The 25,867-nt window shown below is 42.4% G+C and overlaps 1 protein-coding gene across 6 annotated transcripts in view; it reads left to right on the top strand.

The window, feature by feature from the left end:
- Positions 1–25,867, top strand: part of GRIA3 (glutamate ionotropic receptor AMPA type subunit 3) — a 146,931-nt gene that overhangs the window by 2,780 nt on the left and 118,284 nt on the right. For 2 of the 6 annotated variants that reach the window (XM_015860740.2, XM_015860741.2), the window contains exons 1-2: positions 10,366–10,724; positions 11,770–11,928. In XM_015860740.2, the coding sequence (XP_015716226.1) occupies positions 10,634–10,724; positions 11,770–11,928 (250 nt within the window). In that variant the 5' untranslated portion in view covers positions 10,366–10,633. Of the gene's footprint in view, positions 1–1,934; positions 1,954–3,566; positions 3,651–8,149; positions 8,707–8,802; positions 8,983–10,364; positions 10,725–11,769; positions 11,929–25,867 lie in introns of those variants that run through there. The other 4 variants (XM_032444495.1, XM_015860743.2, XM_015860745.2 and 1 more) reach the window with 4 other exon arrangements.

Here is a 25,867-nt window from a genome sequence, read left to right as displayed (position 1 = left end):
TCCCAATGTCATTTCCAATGTGAAATTGCTGTTTTAGCTTGATCAAAGCTCACATTGCCGTTGAGTCAAGGTCTGAGCTAAAATTGCAGAGTATATCTAGAGTACATAACCAAAAACATAGTTTTTTCTCTATGTGGAAGCATGTCCATTGTATTTGCTTGTGTTTGACAGCAGGTCTGCAGCAGTGTATCTTAGACTGCTAATTGTGTCACTGACTTGAGTTTCTTTTATACATTGTCTCACAGTATATCCTAGAACCGCTTTTGTCTTTCCTGAGTTGCTTTCATCCTCTCAGTACAGTGTTATCCCCAAGCTTCTCTTTCCCACTCAGCCAGGGTATTCTCCCCAGAAATCACAGAGGAACTGACACGTTAGAGCAACATCGTTGGACTGATTATTTACCTGTAAAAGGAATTTCTATTGACAGCTGACTGAACAGGACAGGGTTCCTCTCACTCTGAGACATATTTTACAATTGACCATTTCTGTATCTACCACAATGAAGCCTGCTGAGGTGACGTCTTTCAGCGTTCTTCTGCAATGAAGGGTTAAAAGTTGAGTTAGAGTTACATGAACTGGCAAGTAGTTTCTAGCAAGAGCCAAACGGGAGATGAATGATTCAGAAACTACATAATCCAGGAGTCATTATGATCCAATTAATAGAAAATTAAAATAACACTCTGTCTCCTTGCTTATGACAGAGATTTTACTTGCTTTTCATGCTTTAATACATTAGTAAGTCCATAAGAGAGATATTTATTCTCCAAACTGAATCCATAATCTGACAGGATATATATAGCAAACACATGATTTCATGTGTACCCTAAAGCCAAGCTCCTCTTAGTAAACTTTAGGACTGGTGATCTACTTAGAAGACAAATTGAGCTCTAAAGGCAAAGCCAAGTTCAAAGTTCGTGTGTATCTATGCATGAGGGCTTGCGTGATGCTGTGTGGAATAGGGTAGCCCTAAAGATATGAATAAACTTGCAGTGAAAACATACCCTTTGGTGCTGCTGCCATTGACTTTCACCTTTGACAGCAGAATGTTTTCCTAAACAATAATGAAAACAAGTGTTTTTCAAAAGATTCCAGCATGCTGCTTTTCATATATACTTAATACTTCAAAACCTTATAGCAGCACTCCAAAAATTTACAGCACCAAGGAGCCCTATTTAGCAACACCTTTCCATTAATCTCATTGTTTTTTTCCCCTCTAACAGCATAATTATGTTAGCAATAAGGAAAGCAACTGTGTATTCGTGGTCCAATTTAATAGTCCCCAATACTTAGCTAAAGCACTCCAGTGGATCAGTTGGTGTTAATTATTATACAAGATTAGATTGCAAATAACAACAGTATATCAAAGCAACGTGCAAGGTCTGCCTTGTAACACAAAAGTAAGAACTTTCAAAGTCAAGTTTAAAATTAACACATTTGAATTTCCTCCTTAATTCATTACATTCCACTTAACATATTATAGCCCCAAAGAAAACAGGAGTGAGGCTAACCCTTCTGGTAACAAGGTGACAAGGTCAGTTCTCAACTGTCTTGCTTTTAGAGATTTAACTAACTTTAACTAACTTTTATCACTATGAAACTAACTGTTGAGCTGGTTGGCTCTCAGAGTTAGTATCCACAATCTGCATATAGATGGCAAAGATGTAAATTCTGAGCAAGAGTGATTTTTACATCAGCAGACCTCAAGTTAGAACTATAAAGCGATCGATCTCTGCCACTCTACCAAAAAAAAGAATAGTGGTCTGTTCTCTTTCATTTTATACTTTATAATATATGAAGAACAAATAATTTATGAGAGATTTTAAATAAAAATTCTTGTCTTGCTTCTCCTGTTGCTCTCTACCCAAGACTATGGATGTGTTTACACGCCCTACAAAATAAGCTCTTAGACTTAATGAAAGACCACTGAAGTCAACAGAATGATGCTTAACGAAGGTAATGTTTTTTAGATCAGGCTACTGCATCACAAATACCAAGGAAATAGCACATCACTTGGAAAAGATAGATTTTGCTCGATTTGCTTTTATTGTTTTGCATCTAATAAGATACAAGAATGATTATCTGAGAAGCTCTATCAGACAAGTCCAAATATGTTTTTCTTTCGTACAGATTCAGTATCTAGTAATGGGTTTATGTTTCAAACAGTTCTCTTTCATACTAGAGGGGTACCAGGTAGAAAGTGGAACCACCACAGAATATTTAGAATAACATTTATAAAAGAATAATTTTTAGAAAGTAATATAAAAGATAAAATAACTGCTTAAAGAATTAAAAATAAGTCTTTCAAGATTCCTATATGTACATGGATGTAAGAAAAATCACAGGGCTCCTCACTTCAGCTTAATTTTGCACACTTGAGACATGGTTATTCAGGGGGTTCATATGCAGTTGAGCTAAATAGTTATAAGAAAAAAAGTTCAAGATTAAAGAATCAATTTTAAATGACAGAAAACTTCTGTGTTAATTTTAGTCTTAAGGATTGGCTGGAAGGATTGTGGGTCTGCTACCTAGTTCTTAAACAAAAGACATGCAAGGCTGAAAGGAGTGCAGTCTGTTATGCTGGTCAATCTGTGTGCCATGCAAAATACAGTATTTCATGTACACTGCAGAAAAGTCAAATAGAGTCCATGCACACTACTCTAAAGTAACAATGATATCACTGATGTGAAGTACTTTACACTGAATGAAGACTTGGCCCAGTATATTTGAAAAGCAACACTAAGAACTGGGTAACTATAAACACCAGACAGGCAGGTGACTCTTCCTAAACTTTGCTAGTCAGTCATGCTTAGACAAATGCTTTCAAACTTGCTGAAAGTAATGGCTGTGTGTGCAACACAGAGCCTGGCATCAAAAACAGGATGCTGTAGAAACATCACTGGTTAGAAAAGCTTCCTGAAACTGGACGTTCACTGATCGTACCTTCATGTTAGTGCTTCAGTGCTTACTTACTATTATAGAATCACAGAACTGCAGGAGCTGGAAGGGACCTCAAGAGATTATTGACTGTTTATAAGGACAAAATAGAAGTCAAGTAAAAATAAGACTGTAGCAGTTTTTATGTTCAACAGTAGTTTCAAGTTAAACTGATAATAAAACAAAATGTAGCTGATGATAATAAATATCTATTTTCCTGCAAATTGGGTCTGTGGACTCCTTGGGGCTCAGGGGTTACTTCTGAAGAGTCTGCAAAAAGTAATTAAGAAAAGTAAATCTATTGTCAGTCAACTTCAATTTGCTATATAAGAACCATGTCAGAGCTATTGGAAAATGCTTAAGACTCTTCAAATTGATATAAGGTGAGAATTGCTTTCACAAAACCATTTTGCAAGGTTGCTTTTTTTTCACTTCTGATGCCTTCTATTGTGCTGAAAGAGAATCAAATAACTAGTCAATTTTATACTGTGGCTGTCAGGATCCAGTGCAATTGTTACAAGGTGTGAGTTACAAAGCCAAACAACTTTTAATTGGGAATAGAAATGTTATAAAGCGTAAAAACACTTCTTTTAACGTGGTATTTTTCCTTCTTTTTTTTTTTTCTTTTTCAGATGAACTACTTTGTTTTTGAAAGACTTGGTGTCTCCCGAACACTGCAGATTATCAGAACCATATTGCTTTATTCACATCAAGGAGTAAGTGTATACGACTGTAGCCATCTTTGTATTCTCAGTTAATCCTGCTGAAATCGATAAAACAAATCATGTTGGGTGGAATTCATCTCTGTGCAGATGGATAATGCAAGTCCTTCACAATAGGACAAAATATGGCTTAAAGACTGTGGATTAGATGTTTTAGTATACAGAGGTCAGAATCTCTTGCCTGTGGGTTAGACTGTGATGTTACAATCAGATATATCTTTTCTTCCTATGGTTTTCCTCTCTTTCTTTCTAAGATTCTGAACTGTTCTGCACATTTCCTATGTAGACACTTCGCTAGCGTTGTATTTTTCTTCCTGTTATTATCCTGTTAGACCTTGAGATGCTGTTGAAGTTGGGTGATAGATACGGTCTCAAGGTAAGAGAAAAAAAGGTCTAAAAGTATCAGTGATGCTCATTCTTCTCACAGATGCTTTATGTGCTTCTTTCTTCTGAAGAAATACTATATTTTCCTGGAAGTTGTGCAGGAAATTCCTTTCACCATCAAGGTGGTATTTCTTGGCTACGGACAAAGCAAGGGAGAGACAAACATCCCGTAGTCTCCAGAACTGATTTTTGTTTCTATATTAGTATAGTGTCTATATGAAGTGAATTCTGTAGTCTAGTGCTACAAAGGTTCAATCCAGAAGTAAAACCAGAGGTTCTTCGAATCTAACAGAGCTGAATGTCAGTTTCTTACATAACTCTTAAAATAACTTTAACTACCTGAGTTCTTCCTTTAGGGAGGGTAGGAATCTCAGTGATCAAGTGGAAGAGGCCAAAACTGGAAGTCTTAAACTTCAGTGAAACATGTAAATTCTGAATGTCTAGACATCCCTTTCTAAGAATCTTTGTACTGTTTTCCAAATACATTTTCACTTAAAAAAAGCCATTGCAAGAGAAGTGAACTGAGCTGAGCTGAGTTTTAGTAATATACAAATGAACACTGGGAAGAAAGCAGACTTTTTGACTGGCAAGCAGTTATCTGAAGTGATTATTAACTACTTACAGCTAAAGGAGATTGTCTTAAATAATATCTATTTCAGTAATTAAATACAGAATTAAAAATTTTTGAACTGGATATAACTCTCAAGATTGCTTGCAAACAGTATTCATAGGGATGGGGGAAAAAAGAGAGAGCAGATTCACTTTATTAACAGTGTATAGGGGATGCCACTACATTTTTATTTGATTTACTGTTTCCTTAAGTAATAAATACAGATGAGCACAGCAAAAGTAAGGGTTTAAATAAGAATTGCAGGGCTATGTTATGCCAGCAGTGCCTAGTGTACGATTCATCAGAAAGCAGAAGGTAATATAAATTGTTTCTGACATTATGGGACTATAATAACCCTACATTCCCTCCATCCCCCTAGCTCTTAGGACCAGAAGTATGCATCCTGAAAATACCACAAACCCAAGAAAAATGAAGACATTTGTACATGCTGACTGTTTCCACATTTGTCTTAGTTGTGCAACTGTAGTATATATAGATTATTGCTATATCAGTCCATGTTCAAGTCTGATAAAAGTTGCTGCAGGAATTTCTTTCTGCTACCTAAGGTTGAATTAGTCTCCAATAATGAAGTAATGACTTCTATTTATCAACGAGTTCCCTCTTTGGGCCTGTTCTTATACAAATCTTGGTCATCCTTCCGTGAGCTAGAACATATTCCTAAATGCCTGACAAAATTATCCTGCCAGGATGTAATGGATAACATCCTAGCTGCAATGACCGAGGTAATAAACCTGTCATACATTTCTGTGGTTCCAGGATTTCACCTTATGACTATTCTTAGCAAAACAAATTAAAATTAAAAAAGAAAAAGAAATGATAACAAACCAGTGTTTCAGCTGGACTCCTATCCTGTCTCTGCAGAAACTTTCAGAGGACAGACAGACTGTATTCTCTGATCACACATAGGAGTAAGAAGAACAGGTCCTGAGGCATCCAGCAGCTACTTACTGCCATGAATTGTGAATATTAATCCCAGCGATTTTTTTCTAGTTAGTCTAATGCACATACTCCGCTAATCATATCAAACTTCAAAGTTTTAAAAACAATTATTTTTGCCAGTAATACAGTGTAAAAGGCAGCTTAATAGATTAGCTATTAACTGCATAGCAGAGTACTTCTGTTAAACTGTCATCTGCTGCTTTTTAATTTGTGTGTCTCTGTTACTGCTTGGTAATGAAAGGTAAATAAGAGAGCTTCAACAGTTAGTTCCCACTCCTAATCAAATCTTAACTGCATGTCCTTTGACCTGCTGTCCAAAATATATGAAGCTGTAATGTCTATATTCATTCTCCCTCTCCTGACACTGTACTTTCCCCTTGACTCCAGTTATCTGTGGTTCCATCTTCTCCCTAAATCCTCTTTCATCTTTGCTTCTGTCTCTCCCCACTATCATTCCTATCTGTAGACTGTCTATTGTAGATTTAATCAGTTAAGCTAATCAAAATGCTGAGATGAACTTAAAGTTCGGTCAATTCTATCTCCTGTTTTTATGAAGAAATAAACAGTTAAAAACAAAAAATAACCATAATGTAATTGGTAATACATTTATTTATAGAATCATAGAAACCTTTGAGTTGAAAGGGACCCTTAAAAGTCATCTAGTCCAACTGTGATAAACAGGAACAGGCCCAATCAGGTTCTCAGAGCCCAGTCCAGCCTGACCTTGAGTGCCTCCAGGGACGGGGCACCACCACCTCTCTGGGCAACCTGCGCCAGTGCTTCATTATCCTTACTGTGAAAAACTTTGTCCCTTATGTCCAACCTTAATCTCTCCTCTTTCAGTATGAAACCATTTCCCCTTATCCTGTCATCACAGACCCTACTCAAGAGTCTGCTCCCTTCATTTTTATAGCCCTTCCTTTTCTGTATCTACTGACAGGCCACTTTCAACTCTCCCCACAGCCTTCCCTTCTCCATGTTGCACACCCCAGCTCTCAGCCTGTCCTCACAGGGAGGTGTTCTGTCCTTTAGATCATTTTTGTGGCCCTCCTCTGGATGCACTCCAACAGCTCTGTGTCTCTCCTGTGCTGAGCACTCCCCATCTGGATGCAGTGCTCCAGGTGAGGTCTCACGGTGCAGAGCTGAGGAGCATGTCCCCTCAGCTTTGCAAGCCACACTGCTTTGTATGCACCCAGTGCACAGTGCTGGCTCATTCCCAGCTGCTAGCCATCAGTACCCCAAGTCCCTTTCAGCAGGTCTGTGCTCCATCCTCACATTTCCTAGCTTATACAGATAGCAGAGGTTGCCATAACCCAGGTGCCAGACCATGCACTTGGCTTTATTGAACCTCCTGTGGTTCTCCTGGGCCCACTGCTCAGTCTGTCTAGGTCTCACTGGATGGCATCCTGTCCCTCAGGCATGTTGACTGCACCACACAGCTTGGCATCATCTGCAAACTTGCTGAGGGTGCACTTGATCCCACTGTCAGTATCATTGATGAAGATGTTAAAGAGCACAGTTTATTGACATTTATAAACTTTTGAGGCTGGTAATGGGAGAAACAACATTTTCTAGATAATCTCTGTCTGGCACTCTCTCTTACAAGTAAAAACAGGACTTAGAAAAGTTAGAAAGTCAGCTTTGTGCTGCTAGGGCAAAGCTAGCTAGAGTCACAGAATCACAGAATCCCAGTGTAGATTTTGCCATGACTTTATGTAAAAACCATAAGTTTAGCCTAGTAACATCAGAAAGCTCAGTGAGAACACTGTGTCCCAAATTCTACAGCATTTTTCTAACCCAGTATTAGACATTACAATGAGAACGCACTAGCTAATTATAAATCATTACCTCCTCTTGATCAGGTAGACAGTACTCAGAATCCCCTGGTGTCCTAGGCCACCATAAATCATCTAAACATGAAGTTCTGATTATCCTGCAAGATCTCAGTTGCACTTAGTTAGGAAAGGTGTGGGAAAACATCTGGTATGACCTTGGTTACCATGGAACTCATTAACTTGAGTCACTGAGCATCCCAACTAATATACGTGAACTATGTGCAAGGTGTTCATATCCACATAAAGCAAAATAAAATCATAACATTTTGTCCTGAAATAGACTGGGTTCACTGTAAGAAAGAAACAGGGATGAAGTCTCTTTGGCATGCTCCAATATCTGTATGGTATGGTTGCTGTACCATTTGTGTCTAGAAGTATCACCATGAGACTAATTGCCTAAGCAAAAAATAAATGAAGCATGTGTTGAAAATGCTAAATAGTACTGTGAGTATTAGGGGTGGGCTTCAGAAGGAAAAACATGATAATGAGAATTTGTTTGTCTCTTAGCAAACATTCATCATTGATTTTAACAAAACATTCTGACATGAGTCTGTGAAGCACCATTTTATTCAGGATGAGGTGCTCATCCAACTGGCTGTTCATGGAACTAAGATACTGTCCTATGCCTTCATTCCTGGTTATTTGTGTCTTCTCTTGTCCTAATATAATAATGTTAAATGTAATTTATTTCATGTTTTTTTCAGTACATCATCATCAGGGGTGGCAGTTAGCAGGAATACACAGCTGGAGGGACAGGAAGAACTTGGTGAGAGCAAGAGAACAGGAACAGAAGTGAACAGTAAAGCTTTGAAGTTAACAGAGCACTGGAACAGGCTGCCCAAAGAGGTTGTGGAGTCTCCTTATCTGAATATTCAAAACCACATGGATGCTTTCCTGCGCAACCTACTGTAGGGAACCTGCTTCAGCAGAGGAGGGGTTGTCCTGATGATCTCCAGAGTTCCCTTCCAACCCCTGTGACTCTGTGACTGCAGGACTGTGTGAAGACTGTGTTAGAAATGGGCTGGAGATAAGTAGAGAGGCAAAAGAGAAGTAGTTTTTAACCAGGAAGGCAAATTATTAGCCTGTGAGAACAAACTTTTCACAAGCATCTTGGAATTCTAATGTTCACATACCTGCCTGTAACTATCAGGTCTGCTGTGCTTACTGGAGGACATTTGAAAGTGGTGTGCTCTACAGTAAAGCCCAGCTGTTGTTCATGGTCTTAATTCTGAATCTGAAAATTCCTACCTTGGTGAGCTGGGTAAGTTATTTCTACTGTTTCTACTGTTGTAGAGTGCTTTGAGCTCAGAGTGCAATAGATACAAAGATGGCACTTATGTTCCACATATCTCTACAGATAACCACTTATTTCTTCCAAGAGGTAAAGTGACGACAGCTATCTCGACCTAAGAAGGGAACATTGCAAGCCACCCCACAACCTGGTCTCTACCCCTGCCTGAGTTGAAATGGACTTCATCTTCTGGGAGTGATTCACATAAAGGAACACACAAGCAGCAGCCAATGTGTGTACCTAGAGGTAAGGTAGTCACATTTATACTGCTAAGGTCATGCAAGTGTTTAATCATTCATGACTATGATGTCCTTTTATTCATACGTTTCTTTGGCTTCCTTCAGGAGCAGTGGTTTGAAATGGTGATGTTCTTTGGTGATCTGTGCAGTCACCTGTCTTACACGAGCACTTAGATGAGCTTCAGCCAGTGTCACTGGCTGATTATTTTGCAATTGCAAAGCCAAATGCTTTCAATACTATCCCTAACTCAACTGAACAGAGAACAAAGACCTACCAGCTTGAGATTAGGGAAAAGAGACAGTGGAGGACCAAAGGAAAGTGACCTGCTGAAATTAGAGGAAAAGGAACATTAAGTGGAGAACAGTCTTCCCTGGGTCTGGGAGATGGACTGAGTGACCCAATATCTCTTTTCTATTTCCATCTTGCACAGTGAGCCTCAAAGCTTCAAAAAAATAAAAGAGCTGCAGGATCCTTCCAGTGAGGTGTCAGAGAGACAGGTGCAAGATGAGCAGACAGGGAACCAACCTCCAAGCAGAGCCACACCAGTTCCCTAAGTGCCTATGCATTGGTGCTGGCACACAGGCAGAGGCAGTGGGTGTCTGCCTGCAGCACTGCCCTGTGCCCGCTGCTAGGCCACAGCTCAGCTTTGCACCTGGGAGAGATGCTCTCAGTTTGTCTTTTTCCAGCACGAGTGATAACAGGGAGACTTTGCTGGATTTCATTCCTTTAGAGGAGCTTTGGAAGGACCGAATATCCTCCTGTTAAGGGAAGGGCTCTTCCCCGGCTTTAATCGCTTCGGGGCTCTGCGGGAGGATGGATGCGCTGAGCATCGAGGGGGCTGAGGGCAACTCCGGCTCGGGGCGGGCAGCCCCGGGTGAGCTCTGTGCGCTCCCCTCTGCGGGGCCGCGGTCCCTCACCCGCATCCCCGGGGCCACCCCGTGCCCGTGGGGGCAGCCCGGCCGCCCCAGCCCTGCAGCCCCGCGACGCCCCAGCCGTGCCCGGGCGGGACCCCGGACGCCTCCCCTCCCATCACCCTCGCCCCGCTCTTTGCTGCGCGGCCCCGGCTCTCCGCCTCCTCCCCTCCCCTCCGGCAGCGCACGCACCGCACTCACACACACATACACGCACACACACACACACGCAGCGGCGATGCAGCTTTAAAGGGACAGCCGCAGCCCGCGGACCGGCCCTCGCGAGGCCGCACGGCTCCCGACGAGCGCAGCCCCGAGCGGTGCCGCCCCGAGCGGCCGGGAGACGGCGGGGCCGGGCGGGCCGAGGGCTGCGCGCCCGCCTCCCGCCAAGTTTGATCGATCACCCCCTCCCGGGCCGGCTCCGCTCCCACCATCTTTGGGGGAAGTCCCTGCGCTGGGAGGGGGGGGGTGGGGGGGGCTGCTGGAGACGGGGGGAGAAAGGCAACCTGACAGCCAATGAGCCCTGCCCGGCTGGGGTGAAGGCAGGAGGAGAGGGAGCTGGGGAAGGGAAAGAAAAAAAAAAGAAGAAGAAGAAGAAGAAGAAGGGAAGCGAGGAGGGGAGCATCCTTTCACTACCTCCGCCAGCATCGCCTCCACCATTGACACCGCTCCGCGCCTCCGCTCGCGCCCATCCATGCCCGTGCCGCCCGTTCGGTGTTAGGGCTGAACCGCAGCGGCTGAAGAAAATGGGGCAGCGCTCGGGCCGGGCCGTGCTGCTGCTGCTGGCGGGGCTGCTGGGCGAGGCGCGGGCAGGATTCCCCAACACCATCAGCATCGGTAAGCGCTCCGCCGCCCCGAGCCGCGCCGGGCGGCGTGGGGAGCCGGGGAAAGGTCCGCACCCGCCGCCGGGAGCGATGCACGGCGGTCCCCGGGATGCGCTCCGTCCGCCTCTCAACGACGCAGGGTTTGCTCCGTGCTCCTGCGGAATCGCGCCCCGAGGCAGCGCATCCCGTGCCGCGGAGCGCTGAATGGCGTGGATCCGCAGCGACGTGCCCCGAACCTGCGGCCGAATGAGCCGCGGCGCTGTGCGTGCGAGGAAACTTGCTTTTTTTTTTTTAACCATTTTTTTTTCTTTCTTTCTTTTTTTTTTTTTTTTTTCTTAATAAGGACCAAGCTGTGTGTTTAAGGGTATTTTTTAATGGCTTCCGCACGGCTGGCAGTCTGCACCGCACCGTGCCCCCCCCCGCACCCCGCCTAGCCCGTGCCAAACAACCCCTGGCGTCGCTCCGGGGGTCTNGCTGAATGGCGTGGATCCGCAGCGACGTGCCCCGAACCTGCGGCCGAATGAGCCGCGGCGCTGTGCGTGCGAGGAAACTTGCTTTTTTTTTTTTATCCCTTTTTTTTTTTTTTTTTTTTTTTTTTTTTTTTTTTTTCCTTCCTCCCTGTCGGGAGCGCTCAGCCGTGCGCGCTCTTCCAGCCCCGCTTCCGCACGGCTGGCAGTCTGCACCGCACCGTGCCCCCCCCCGCACCCCGCCTAGCCCGTGCCAAACAACCCCTGGCGTCGCTCCGGGGGTCTGCACCGCCGCTCCCGGGCTGCGCTGCCCCGTCCCCCGCGGGCAGCTGAGCTGGCCGTGTCGCCGTGCTGCGGCTCCGGGTGGCTCCGAGGCACCGGGCTGTGATGTGCGTGTGCCTCGCAGCCCAACTTCGGGCTCGGTGCGTTCCGTGCGCGCCTTAGTACATCTGCACGCTCATAGCTTGCGCTGTCCGTACCCTGCCGAGATGCGCGCTATGCAAATGTAACTTAGTGCCGCTGCCTGCGCTAACAACACGCTCTGAAATGCCTTCTTCCTTCTCTTTTTTTTTCCGGTTTCTCCTCTCCTAGGTGGACTTTTCATGAGAAACACTGTTCAGGAGCACAGTGCGTTTCGGTTTGCTGTGCAGTTATACAACACAAACCAAAACACCACCGAAAAGCCCTTCCATCTGAACTACCACGTAGATCACTTGGATTCTTCCAACAGTTTTTCAGTGACAAATGCTTGTAAGTAAATACATGTTTTAAAAAAATACGTTTCTTTGTTATCTGTTATTACAGTCCCTTTGCCCCCGGCAGCCTGGAGTACCCCTTCGTGAGATACAGTGCAACAAATGTGCTGCCATCAGGCTCAGTGGATTTGCGGCATTATGTGGTTGAATAATACCTTAGGGAAAGTTCCCTCACCACTTTTTCCCTCATTTTTAGTTTTATTTTCCAGAGAAACAACCAGGCTGTGCATATAGCATCACTGTGCAGCTGTGATCAGTGGATTGCCACTGAGATAGATAGCATCTCTTCTCTGCTGAGGCTCCAGCCTGGCTGTTTGCAAATAATACTATATAGGAATAAAACGGGAGCAGCTGATCACAAATGACCTTCAGGAACAGAGCTAGAGGGTCTTACATACCTCCTCTGACCTGAAATACTAGCTGCTTTCCTTACAGTGAAGTCCTGTTAAAAGCTGAGAAGTCTGTCAAGTGATGAATGTCTTTAGAGCTGAGGGGAGAGAAGATGGAATCAGAATGCTTAGCATCATGAGAAACAGCTCTGCATGAGAAATGCATCTGTATAATTTGAGCCTTTATTAACAAAGGAAGCAAAATAGAACTTTGAGTGGTGGTAACGTGTTAAAATGCCAAATCCCATTCTGAAAGACCAGTGCGTGTTCTGCATTTCAAACAGCATTCCTTTATCAGAAGTGGTGCCTGAATATGTGCCCTACTGATGTGTCTATATTCAGTTTTATGCATTTTTTATCGTAGGCTTTTGAAAATGAATGGAGTCCTCTTGCAAGGTAGTTGCGTGCACCTCTCAGCACACAGAGATACATCTGTGCATGATCTAAAGGACCTCTGAGTGCAGCGCACTAACTTTGTGTTACAAACAAGATTCCTCTTCCTACACTCTCAGGATAACATTTTCAAAGAGGAGGCATTGTAGTGAAATACTGCACTGAAGTGTCAGCGCACTGAAAACTGCAGTCTCCTATTTTACAACATGATTGAATAGTCTCTTTTGGTTTTCTTTGTTGGGGTTAGGATTGTTCTTATCATTTCTTGAGTATTCTTCCCAGAATTCCAAAGTATTTTCCAAGAAATGTGGTGGTTATGAAATACGTTGTAAGGAAATTCTTGGATAACTTTTGGGTTGATACTCTAATGTATCCCCCATGTGACTGCTTCATGTTAATGCAGCACTACACTTTTTAAAGGGCTTTGAAGTAGGACCTTTAAAAGTTGTGGGGTGTAATTATATCCAATTAAAATATTTGTAAAGTAGAAAAAAAAAATAGGGTAAATAAAATTGTGCCTGTACTTTGCATCTTATTTTACTAATCCTATCCTGCCTCAACAGCTCTTACAACAAACATCTGACTATTAATCCTTAATCAGTGTAATCCCTTCAAGAGGGCTATATCTCACACATAGTTTCCTAAATATCAATTATATGGATTTGAACTAAATACATTAAACTGCTCGAGCGATTAGTGATTAATTGTTTTTTAAAAGTTCTCCCAGCACTTCTTCACAGATCCTACCAAGACCAGTGAACCACACGCGTGTTCAGAGACAGCCCATGTATTATTTAGTCAGTGTGCTTCTCATCCTGTGACGTCTAATGATTTTTGTCATTGCTTAGTGAAAGCTGGGGTGATAGTAGCAGGATGAGCTGGTTTTCTGTAGAACAGGGCTGCATATTCACACGCATATTGCCAGCGTAGTAAAATTTGGGAAACTCAAACCTCTGGAGAAACCACAGACCAGAGAATACCAACCTACAGTAACCTATTTAAAAATAGAAGATGTGAAAAAGGAAGCAGAAGAAAGAAAATGAAAAGGTGACCTTGGCCATAGCTATGTTAACCATCTGGTAATAGTGTTGGTAAGAAAATAATAGCGCGAGTGGAAGTCACTAGGCAGATAGGTCTCAGTAGCTCAAATTAAAATAGAGACAGGAAGAAATAGAAGAACAGTTGCTCTTTCCAGATCTGCAAGCAATTGTCTTTCAAGATCAGAATGCTCATACACATCAATGCATCAGGATGAATGATTTAAGCCCCATATACTACATGGCTAACATGTAAAAGATGCTGGCTCCCAAGCCCCTAATCCTATCCTTGCTTCCTCCTGGAGTGGCAGATAATTTCAGGGTGCTACCACGAAGGAATTCTTCCCACAACATTTTTGCTTCTCTTGAAGATAAGCATAAATTGTCTCCGGTGCTGTCACACAACCTTTTGATCAATATTTGCAATTGGCAGGAGTCCATATGAGAGAAAGCTGCAGTGACTCTGACTGCCTGCACCACAGACAAAGGCTGTGACTGACTTTGTGATGGGATATACAATGAAGCCGAAGGGAAATCAGGCAAAGTAGCCTGTGTGGGTTGAGCCTAGTGCCTCTGAGAGGCTGTACCCATCAACTAATAATTTGTATTCTTTGCTCTGTGTTGTACAGTACTAGCTGTAGTAAGTGTTCGTGTGTGTAGGAATTGGGCTCTGCTTAGAAGAGACTTAGGTTTTTACTGTACAACTGCACATCCTACTTGCTGCAATCTGGTGCATTCCCAAGGCAGGAAAAAAACCGTCTCTTCTAAAGTGTCCTCATGAGCCAGAGATAAAAGGCCCACCTCCAGTAGGCTTGATTTGGCAGTATCCCAACATGAGAACAAAGTTGTTTAGAAGCAAAAGAAAATTCCTGCCCTAAACCCCTCCTTCACAATCCTTTTTCAGTTAAATGATGCATAATCTGATTCATGTACATGCATTCCCTGCTTCACTGCTAGCACCGAGCCTCTCTCTGTATATTTAATTTACACACGTGCATAAGGTATTCATTCACTGTGTGTTTATCTACTCATCTATTTATTTAGCTGTGCGATATCTTCACAGAGAAGATATGCAAACACAGAGGAAAATTCAAGCTTATTAAAGGTGAATTAAAGTTTATCGTTTGGCCTTGGCAGAACAGCTAATAGCTGTTAGAATAGAAGGCTTGTTGCAATTGAGAGAAAAACAGAAAGGAAGAAAGTTACCCAAATGTCTAAAATGAACTAAAACATGGGTGTTTTCTGCAAAAAGGCTCGGTGGGAGTGAGCTCTTTTCTTTCAAAATAACGTCTATAACAACTGAAATGTATAAATTCATCACTAGAAGCATCTTTCACGTTTTCATTGTAATCTGTGATGAGGGATGTTAGTATTAATGTTGAATTATGTGTAGTTCTGTGGATTGTATTCTCTAGAAATAGCCCATGTATGTCTTTCTGCTCTGCACTTGTAGTGCACTATACTAACACTGCTCTAGCCTCTGCAGTGTCAGCTCATTAGCACACAGATCTCATATTCCCTCTCTGCACTGTCATTGCAAAAAATTGCTGTTGTACACCTTTACAGCCAACAAATGTGCTTGTGCATTACGTATAGTTTTCAAGAAATGTTTAGAAATGCAGGCAATGATATACATAGTTCCCACAGAATTTCTCTGAAGAAAGCATTAGTTTGCATGAAAATCTGTTGATCATGTAATGATAGCGATGGGATGTATACAGGAGAAGGGGAGTTTGATTGCAGAATCTAATTAATCGACAGGCAGATTCCCTCTCTCAGCTGCACCCAGCCTACTGGCTGCATGCTCCTGTCCTCTTATTTTCATTTCTCATGCATCTTCTGAACCCAGAAGGCTGTTTTGCTAAATTTTGATGTAGTGTTTTGGGTTGGGTTTTTTTTGTTTGTTTGTTTGTTTTGTGTGGGTTTTTTTTCTGCAGGCATTCCCTTTTTAAGAAACCAAAAAGAAAGGGGAAAGAGAAGAGGGTAAATGTAATTACATGCTTATTTTAAGTTGCTGAAATCATTTGACTGATTGTATGGGCACTTTCTTAATGGGGTCAGATTTCTGACTTTCTTTGAAAATCATTCCTTAGCGTCCTGCAGTCCTTTGTTTAATATTGAAGATTCAGCTCAGATTTCAGTTGAAGTGCCAGTTTGCTACTGTGTGAATGTTACAGAAAATGGTACCACAGGGCCAGCAGCAGACAGTTCTGCTGGTTGAACTGTATTTTTTCCTTTTCCCAAAGCCCAGGTGCACATATACATATATATAAACATATATATATATATATATATACATGCTCACATGCGTACTCAGTCACACATGTGGACTCCTGCATACACAGGGTTTTTCCTTACGTGATGCTCAGCATTTCTTTTTTGCCAGCGGGCAGATAATTTGCTTCCCTTGCATCTGTGTGCTCTTTGGCCAGCTGGCAGAGGACACTGATGCTGAAAGTGGTCAGCTCCCTCCTGCCAAAAGCATAAGGATGTCTCTAACAGCCTTGCCAAGTTTGGGCCATGTACTGGTGGCTTTGCTCAGTAGGAACCACAGGGTAGGTGCCTAACTCTCCCAGTACAGATTGCGCTGTGGTTTCTCCCACTGTAGTAAAAGACCAAAATAACTTTGTTTTCCATGCTGTTCCATTGATTACAGTTCCCCCCCAAAAAATGTTTTTTATGCTGCAGACCTTGCTCAGGCATTCTATGTTACTGCTGTGTGGCAAAGCAGATCAGCTATTTTTAGCTTAAGAGCCAAAGCTTTTGCAGTACTGGGGTAGATTAAAGAGTGAAGAAGTGTGTATTCTGACTGAAGTTTGGTTCTGGTTCATGGCAGAGCAGGAGATTTGTCATTACTGTGAATGTTGACTCAGCATTAGCAGAAGAAACAATATTGTTTTAAATTGGTTTTTATTATCTTGTAATTTTAAAATGAGATGGTTCTCCTTTCTCTCCTCCTCCACTACATACTTGTGCATTTACATGTTAGATGTTAGGATTGAATTTAACTCATGCTAAGAAGGAGATGAAGAAGGAAGGAAGAAAACTGATACAAATGGGCACTTTTTGAGAAGTTCTGTGAATTCACTGAATGAATGAAAAGTACATCATGAAGAGTTCCATTTACTTGTTTAGTTTCATCAAGATGCAGAGATCAATTTGTCCAGTTTTCCTATATAGCATAGGGTCTAGAAGACCTGTGACACTGTTGGCATGGGTTGGAGAGCTGCTGATTAACTCCCAAGTCCCAGTGAAAGGTGTAAACAGTTTTCTCTATCTCTAAGAGGAAATAGAGATGCCATGATGGGAAACAGCATATGCCAACAATTTATGAATAGTTTTAACTTCAGAGCTTGTCCAAAAAGCCACTGAAAATAGTGGGCTTCTTTCCTCTGGGTTCACAGTGCTCAGTGTCAGAGAGGTGGGAGGCCATCCCACTGCAAGCGTAGGTTTGTTATGCAGGAACGTGTGAAATGAGGGAGCTGATGTATCTTTAGTGATTCTTTGTTGTCACAATCCAGCAGTTCAGTGTTTCTCCATTTAGAGTACATATTTTGTCATTACCCATTCTGGAATGCTAATTTTGATTTAGTTAGGCATCCTTTCAGTGTTATTAGAATATGTTCTTTTTAAAGCAGCAACACTTTGGTTTCATGTTTAATGTCTCAAATCGAGCCAAATAACACTCATGTTCATTTATTGTGAAGAAAATGTTTGTGCTGGTTTTGTATTTGGCACTTAAGATACAGCCTAGAGTCAGTAGTTTCTGTGCTACTGTAAAGGATGATCATTGGAGGGCCAAGGCCTCTATTCTAAAGGAGATTGTAGGCAGCCTGAAAGCTGCCTGCCCATTGTCATAAAGCTACATTTACTACACAGGACCTTGTACCTCCACTAGAACAATGTAACGTTCTAAAAATAAGAGCATAAAAATGATTGATCCAGATCAAACCAGTTTCTCTAGAACTGTGTATTGCTCACTGCAATGAAGCAATTTCCAGCTTTCATCCATGGGGATTCTGTTTCTTCTAAGCCAACATGTTTGTGTTACGCTGCCCATCAGAAGCTGAGGCGTGCTTCATTTAGTTATATTACCTGCTCTGTGTTGGTCTTCAGAATATCAGATACCTCAAAAACCTCAGAGCTGGAAAAATCCTGTAGTCTTTTACATGCAGTCATAGAGTGAGAACTGCAAAGCAGACTCACTGTTTGATTGTTTGTAGGCATTTCAGCGTGGAGATCCATAGCTATCACGCAGTTTCACATTGTGTACTCCGACCTTACTCTGTCAGGGAGCCAGGAGGTAGTTCTGCAGCACCAAACGCGTGGAGTTAATTTATCACACGTATCTATACATGAAGCATTCAAAGGCACTGTATGCCTTTGTAGCCGATACCACTAAGATGTAATTGTTATATGTTAAACTGTCAAATTTGCACAGAGCAAGAGAGGAATCGGGCAGTAAGGTTTCTGCATAAAGAGGAAGAGTAAATGTAGGAAGCAGTAATATCAATGAATCCACCTAGCAGCCATTCATGCATGTCCCCATTGTGGAGTCTGAGGCAGTGGATCTGCTTTGTCATCTAAAGTGCTTCTAAATTAGTGAATGGCAGCGTGTAGCCCTCACACACAGGTAGCACAGGAGGCACAGAAGCCCTTAAGCACAAGGATCAACCTGCAATAGCACTGCACTGGGGTTAACTTGCCCAGGCACTTCTAAAAAAGGTGTATTGCTCTCCTAGAATTGGGTAGTAGCTCTGGTGAATGCTGTTCTGCTGGATGGAGTGACATAGCTCATCGCCTTCATGCAGTTGTTTCACCAGACTACATGGATGTTTTGGATGATATATAATATTATATGATAACTCTGCTGTCTTGCATTCTTTTTAACACAAGAACAGTCATTAAAATTATATGCAGTTATTTGGGAAATGTATATCTACTTCCTGATAGTATATATTTCATGCCTGCTTACTTTATTCAGTGTATACTTCATTATTTTCACACTTCATTCTCCTGGACTTATGCATGCAAGGCGCGTGCTGATTTCCCCTGCAGTAGTTTTATTATATACAAACATCAAGCATTTGGGCCCAGCCCATGTGGTCAGGGGGCAAAATTTCAGAAACTGCAGGGTATCTGATGGCGTTTAACCTGATTTGGAGTAAGTCAGTTGGCTACTTTTGGTAGCACAGGTTTGCCATTTCTTATACAGGAATAATACATTTTGCCTGTGTCAGGCAAGGATTGCAGGACAGTTTGCAGTGAGAAACTTGGAGAGCCAAGGCTAAAAATGTCATTTTATTGATCGCTTCTTTCACTGTTAGCCCTTCTTGAAAACAAAACAAATTTGTACTCTTTGTTCTTCTGAAAAACTAAATGGAAATGAGTTCCTACTAATTCACTGTCCTTGCTAGAAAAATACATGTTCCCACTGATGGACCTAGGACAGCATGTGTCACTGCTGTGCAGCAAGCTGATCTGTTACTTGACAAAGGAGAAAACTTCAGCTCTTCACCTGAAATAAGCAAAGCTGTTGGAAAGAAAGCGAGTTCAGTACTGGGAAGTTCTTTGCTTCCCACATGACCTAGGTCTTTGTTATAAGCATGGTCCACACTTCTGCAGCACAGCACAAGCCCAATTCTTGCCTGCCTGACCTGCTGTTTATTTCAGTGGTAGGAAAAAGAACTGTCTTTACTGGAAGCAGCATTGCCTGTTGCTTTCTCCCACTGAGGTTTGTAGAATGTGCCATAATTGAAACCTGCCAGCTTTGCCAAGAGTTTTGTGGGGCTGTGCTTTTTGGGGATTGCCATGGGACTCTGTGATTTCTGTATCTGATTTCTGATTCAGAGGTCGCAGTCTGAGATAGAGACATTGCAGCCCCTTAGTGAACATAGCTTGGGAAGCACAGTCATGTTGCATTGTGGGACAAATCCTGATTGGTCTTTAAGTTCCTTAAGACTCTTTTACAGTTTTGTTCTCATTGTTTTGGGAGAGGATGGAGGTGGAGAGTGAGAGGTGGCTTGGGAAGGGAACATGTAAAGCACTGATCTTTATCGGCTGTAAGAGTTTTGTCTTCTTAGGCCTTACCACTTATGTCACCAAGTTTGAATTCTAATGAAGTCTGGTGGTCAGAAAACTCTAATTCATGTGTGTTCCTTTTTCCTAGCAGTTAGATAAGAGCTAATTAGTGTTCATTGATCTGCAAAGGACTGACCCGGGGTCTAACCTTGCACTGACTCTGAATTGGTTGGGGGATTCAAAACTGTCTTGCAAGTTTAATGTACTCAACTATCTTTCTCCAAAGTGTTTAGTGATCTGGTGTCACTGTCAGAGTGACTTCACTACCACTGTGGAGTACTGCAAAAGGAGCTGGACCTGAGGATGTTATGTCACCATAACATCTATCCTACTCTTATTTTAATCAGTGGTAGTTTTAACATGTTTACATTAAACTCCTTGAACAGCTCAGGCTGTGTTCCTCCATAACACCATGATCTTGCTGCAGTTCTGAGCTTCCTATAAATGGATTGGATACCCCAGAATATCATGCTGCCTGATTTCAAAACTACTGAAACATGAAACATTGGGATATGATGGGAAAAGATAGCAGCTGTGTAACTCGCTGGTCTTTCATTTCAAATATACTTGCAAAAAGATTTTGGAGATTAGCTTGGGATCAACCAGAAAATTGGAGAATTAAGAATAAAAGCTTCCTTAATAGTTTCAGGCTTCAAAAATTGATTCAGTTTCAGATAAATCCAAACGTTTTGTTTTGAAAATGGTGGTTTCTGGGTTTTGTATTTCTTTTTCCTGACTGAAACAATTTGGTGAAGCCTGTATCAGTTAGCATAATGTTTCTGCAGATGTGAATCTGTCTTTTTCAATGTTAGAGCACCTGTTCTGTCCAATTTTTCTGATGACATATAGGTGATGGATGAGAAAATTGTGTGTGTGTGTGTTTTGGAAGAAGCTGTCTATATTTTCCGGTGTATATTGTTCAAGCTGCTTGTGATGGATTTTATGGATAGACAATTTTTGTCAGTTCAAGTATGTATAGCATGTCTTTCCACACCATCTACAGGCAACTGACTTTATTGCCTGAAAAGGCAGTGAGATAAGCCCCAAATTGATCAAAATGAGACTGGGGAACTCTCCTGAAGCTTTCCACTATTCTAGTTTGGCTCTCCAGGAGCAGAAGTTACCTTGTGTAAAGCATGGATTGGTGTGGCTTTACTGCATACACACTGTGGTGAACGTAGCAATGCCTCCTACAACCACAGTGTCTTGTTTAAAAACTGTGTTCCAATGCACTAGTTGTGTTTCATGCTATGTAACATGAGAAGAAATCGCATGCAGTGCGATAGCTGTGCATGGCTGCAGGGACCACTGAGAATTAGATTGTTTTGTGCCTCATTGTTCAACCGTAATAGGATTAAAAACCCCTCTTTGTATTCCATTAAGTAAATATAGGCAGTCAAAGAACATAGTGCGTCCTTATTCTGATCTGATTTACAGCAGATGAATTTGCAGTAGCTCCATGGGAGTCTGACAGAGTGAAGCCAGTAAGGGGTAGAACCAGAGTGGTCCCTCATGGGGTATTGGCCTGACTTTAGTCCTGTGGGTGAAGCGGAGGTGCAGGTCCTGGGACAGCCTGTGTATCATTCACGGGAGACTCTGAGCCTCTTGGCAGATTGCACACTTCTCAGCAGGACTGCCCAGGTTGCCCAGGCTCTCCAGCATCCAGCTGAATGCCCTCTTGTGCTGCGTCGCACATATTTCCTCTGGCCACTTTGGGAAATTTAACAAAACATTCACGTTCAGCAGTAATAAGTGTCCCTTTATAAATGATGCTGGGTGTCTCAGAAGTATCTGTAATAGACTGTGTAGAGTGGAATCTGCCAAGGAAAGATTTTGTTTTTCAATTGAAACAAAATAGAGTAAATCAGATAGTCTCCAGTGCGAAGTGCTGACCTTGCTTTTAGCAGGAGTGATGCCATCTCCACTTCCAGGGTTTCATTTTTCTTTTTTCCCTTTTTCCACATATGTGTATTTTTGCAGCTGCGAACCTTTCAATACTTTTCTCTCTCTCTCTGCACCACTTTATGGATTTTGCAATTCTTGTATGAATAAAGGCTGGGTGACATTAAAGACCATAGATTTCCTTGTGAAATTTAAGTCATTGTGTCTCACCTGGCATCAATAGTGGTAGCACTGTTTGAAAAACATGGCACCTTTTTCTGAGGCACTGTAGAGTTAAGAACAGATCTTTGACAAAACACGGTCTTTTGGAGGAAGCGTAAAGCTGATGTTTTAAGCTATTTTCATCTGTAAAAACACCCTGTTATTTTCCATGTGGAGTGATGCTGCTCACCCCTGCAGCCTGGTTGGGCTCTAGCCTGGATAGCTATCAACATAAATCAGTTATTGTCCTGGAAGCTTTATTCAGATAAATTATCTGCACTTCCTGCCTTAAATTCTCACTGTGTTGTTTTGCTGTATGAGCCCCTCTCTCACATAAGATGCATTTGAGATCTGGGTAGAAACAATCTCTGCATACTCTAGAGGATGCAATTTTATATTAAAGTATGTTTTTCCCTGCAGGCTTTTCTGAAAAGATTTTATGCTTCCTTGATAATGTCAGGAGATTCCCTGTGTTAATAAGAATTGTTTTGTTAATTGATTCCAGAGTCTGCTGCTTTGGAATACTCTGCCTTTATCAGGATCTTCACATGAATTTTAAAGTGGCATCTTCCTGGACAAAATTGCAAACAGGATTTATATGATTCTTATTTCTACTATGCAGTCTCTCAAAATGCTTGTATCAGCCCGGAGTATTTCTTGTGCAGGTCGGATTGAATTCAATCTATTGCAGAGTTCTCTTGAAGGGAATTAAAATCTTCTTGGCAATAACATAATTAATATTGATTGTTAATTGTGTTTTCAAGAAGGTTGGACAACGCTGCATGTAAAATATGAATCTGTCATTTCATTTTCCTGGAAATTCAGCTGTGTAATTTAGTGTATGTGGTGCATACTTGCAAATAGTATCGGAAATCTCCAAAGACAGGAAATCTGCAAAATGGGTGTGGGATGGTCAATAGCACTTTAAGATTCTCACACACTGTCCTGCCTGTTTTATTCCTGGATGAAGGAACCTATAGAGGTAGGTACTTGGATGAAACCCAGTGGTGAGCAGGGCCCCATGACTTTGTTCTGCAGGACAGCTCACTGAGGGCTGCTTCTCCCCCAAGCCTGCAGGCAGAGCTCAGTGCATGCCAGCTGCAGTTCTGCATCCTCTTGGAGTTCTTCCTTTAGGCTCTCACTGCTGGCTCACTGGGTTGAGCTTCTATCTGATCACTTAATCTTAAAGTGAGAGACTTTAACAGTTTCACCATCTTCCTACCCACTTTAGTTTCTGTTGGTTTTGTGACTGCTTCCCACTCTTGAGTGCTGCAGGGAAGTGTACAGTGTTGTGCATAATTACCATGCAGGTGTAAAGAGTTATTGCCAATACAGAGGAAAAAATAGTGACTTAAAATATTGATGATCAAAGCAATAAAGATCTGTGGCTTGATGCATTCGCCTTTAAAAACCGTCTCTTCTCTACAAATGTCCTCTGTGCAATTCTGCTTCAGAAATACCGTGGCTTTCATGTTAACACGCATCGACTTTCTGTTTGTGGAGGCAGCTTCCATGGTGCAACTGGGCTCATTCCACTCAGAAGGGCATGTTCAGTTTCAGAAGCAGCTCATGCCATTCATGTCTTTGCTGTCGAAGATTAAGCTACAGACATACCAGCAGGATGTGCTAATTGCATCACATCATGAACTAGCAATAAGCACGGTGAGTGCGATAATTTAAAGATTATTTTAATTACCAGTTTATCAATATTCTGAGCAACAGGCTGTAAGAATGAGCAGGAATTTCTTATGGGTGGAGTTGGCACAGCATGACGTTTTAGCTCAGCACAGCAGCTGTTTGGTCACCCAGACATTGCGTCCTGCTCAGTGTGTTCAGAGGGCCCGGGCATTTCTGCAGAGCTCCTCTGAGGGAGTTTCCTGGAGCACTGCACTCTGCGAAAGAGCTGAGGTGACGGAGGTTTGGCTCCCATTCCTGTTATCTGCAAGGAAGAAATTGCTGCAGTCCGTGGTGTATTGAGCTCTCTGCAGTGAAGTCTCATGGCAGCACAAATCCTGCCTGGAAGCAGACAAGTGTCATTTCCTAGCTCTGTGAGAGAACTGACCATTCTTGTGTTTCCACTGGAGTGCACACCAGGGATACTGTGGTTCCTAACAGCTAAAATAGGGTCAAAAACTCAAAACTCATTCCCCATGTTAGGAGATTTTCCTGCAAGCTGCATTCAGAGCCCCATCCTCAGGTCCTACTCTGCGGCATTTTGTTGCAACAGCAGCAGTGCCACAACATCCAGCCCCCAGCAGCCCTCAGAAGCTGGGCTTTGCTCCATTTTACAAATCTGAGTTTTATTTGGGGTCCTCACTGGCAGAGGTGTGTTTTTTCCCTTTAGTCAGCTGGCTTTATTCATTTTCCTCTTCTTTGTGCCTGACTTACTTTAATAGATAGAAGCGGATAGAGTATAATTTTTAAAAAAGAGCTATTTCACTTCCTGGGGACACAAATTGGTCTGTGAATGGTGCCTTCTGTTCCCTTTCTTCCTTGGCTCACCTCATGCCCATCAGCCTCGGCTTCAGTCTCATTCCCACTGAGCTGCTAGGCTTATTTCACTCTCAAAACCTCTGTGGAGAGGGGGCAGATTTAGCACTGAAGTAGATGAAATCCTAAAGTTGCTCAGGTTTCCTTAGAACTGGTTACCCCAGGGTAGGCTTACTCGGGGCATTGGAGCTTCCTATCAATCCAGTTTGGCTTGGAGATGCTACAAATCTCAAGACCATGCAAGCTCCCTGCTGAGCTGGGGCTACTGAAGCACTGGAGGGGTGCTGGTGCTTTCATTGGGATCAGCATATAAATGCAGTGAGTGGGTGAATGAAAAGAACAATGTTCAAACTCTTCAGTGTTCCTTTAGTTTCTTAAAGCCTGCTATGCCTTTTGCACTGATGAGAGACTTGTGCAGATCCCAGTGATGAACCCCCTAAAACAAGCAGCTGAGATTAGTAATATTTATAGATAGTCTCAGAGATCATTCATCCATCTCAAGCTGTTTATTTTTGGGCAGCCCAGTGAAACTGATGAAATTGCCAGTTGTCTGAAATGCCACTGCCAGTCGTTTGAATGAACGGTATTGATTATGGTTACAGGACTATTCATCTCATACTGGCACGCATACAATACATGTATTATAAAAATGTTGTCTCTGCTGACAGCTGGGTTATGAAATGGTACACTGAATTACACATCCCTATAGACAACGTATACATAGACTTTCCTTAATTCATGAGACTGAGGATTATGAGTGACATAGGTCACTCTGAAAGTAATGCCTCCTATTTATTTCCATGGAATCCACAAGGGATACAAAGAGCATAGTAACACTATTTGATTGAACAAATTTTCATCTACAGACATGTAGTTTTCAACATAGTCACCACCATGAGCCGTGCATTTTTGCCACTGATGAACAAGAGCCTTCATACTGCGCTTGTAAAGATCTGTACCAGCAGAGCTGTTTCACAGCTGCTATGATGGCATCTTTGCTAAGAAAATGTTGCCCACGCAGTCCATCTTTCATCTGCCCGAACAGGTGGAAGTCAGAAGATGCCAAATCTGTACTAAACAGTGGATGTGGTAGGACATTCCAGCCAAGACTGACAGTGATGCTCCATAGTCTTCAGACTCTTACGAGGACTGAACTATTGTCTTGCAAGGAAAGATTTTCTTCTTCTCTGGCTTGAATTTGGAAATTTGAGCCTTCAGCACAGTCAGCATCGTGATCTAGTGGCTAGAACTGATAGTTTGTTTGGGTTCTTGGAAGTCCAGAAAAATCACCCCTTTCTTATTCCAAAAGACAGTGCACATCATTTTACCTGCTGAGGGCTGCATCTTGAACATTTTCTTCAATGGTGAATTCACGTTACCACTCCATGGACAGCCATTTTGACACAAATTTGTGATGATACCATGTCTCATCATGATCTGA

Source organism: Coturnix japonica, chromosome 4 (assembly GCF_001577835.2).
Source record: "Coturnix japonica isolate 7356 chromosome 4, Coturnix japonica 2.1, whole genome shotgun sequence".
Lineage (NCBI taxonomy): Eukaryota > Metazoa > Chordata > Aves > Galliformes > Phasianidae > Coturnix > Coturnix japonica.
The sequence above is the reverse complement of the archived record's forward strand: the minus strand, read 5'-3'. Positions and strand labels throughout refer to the sequence as shown.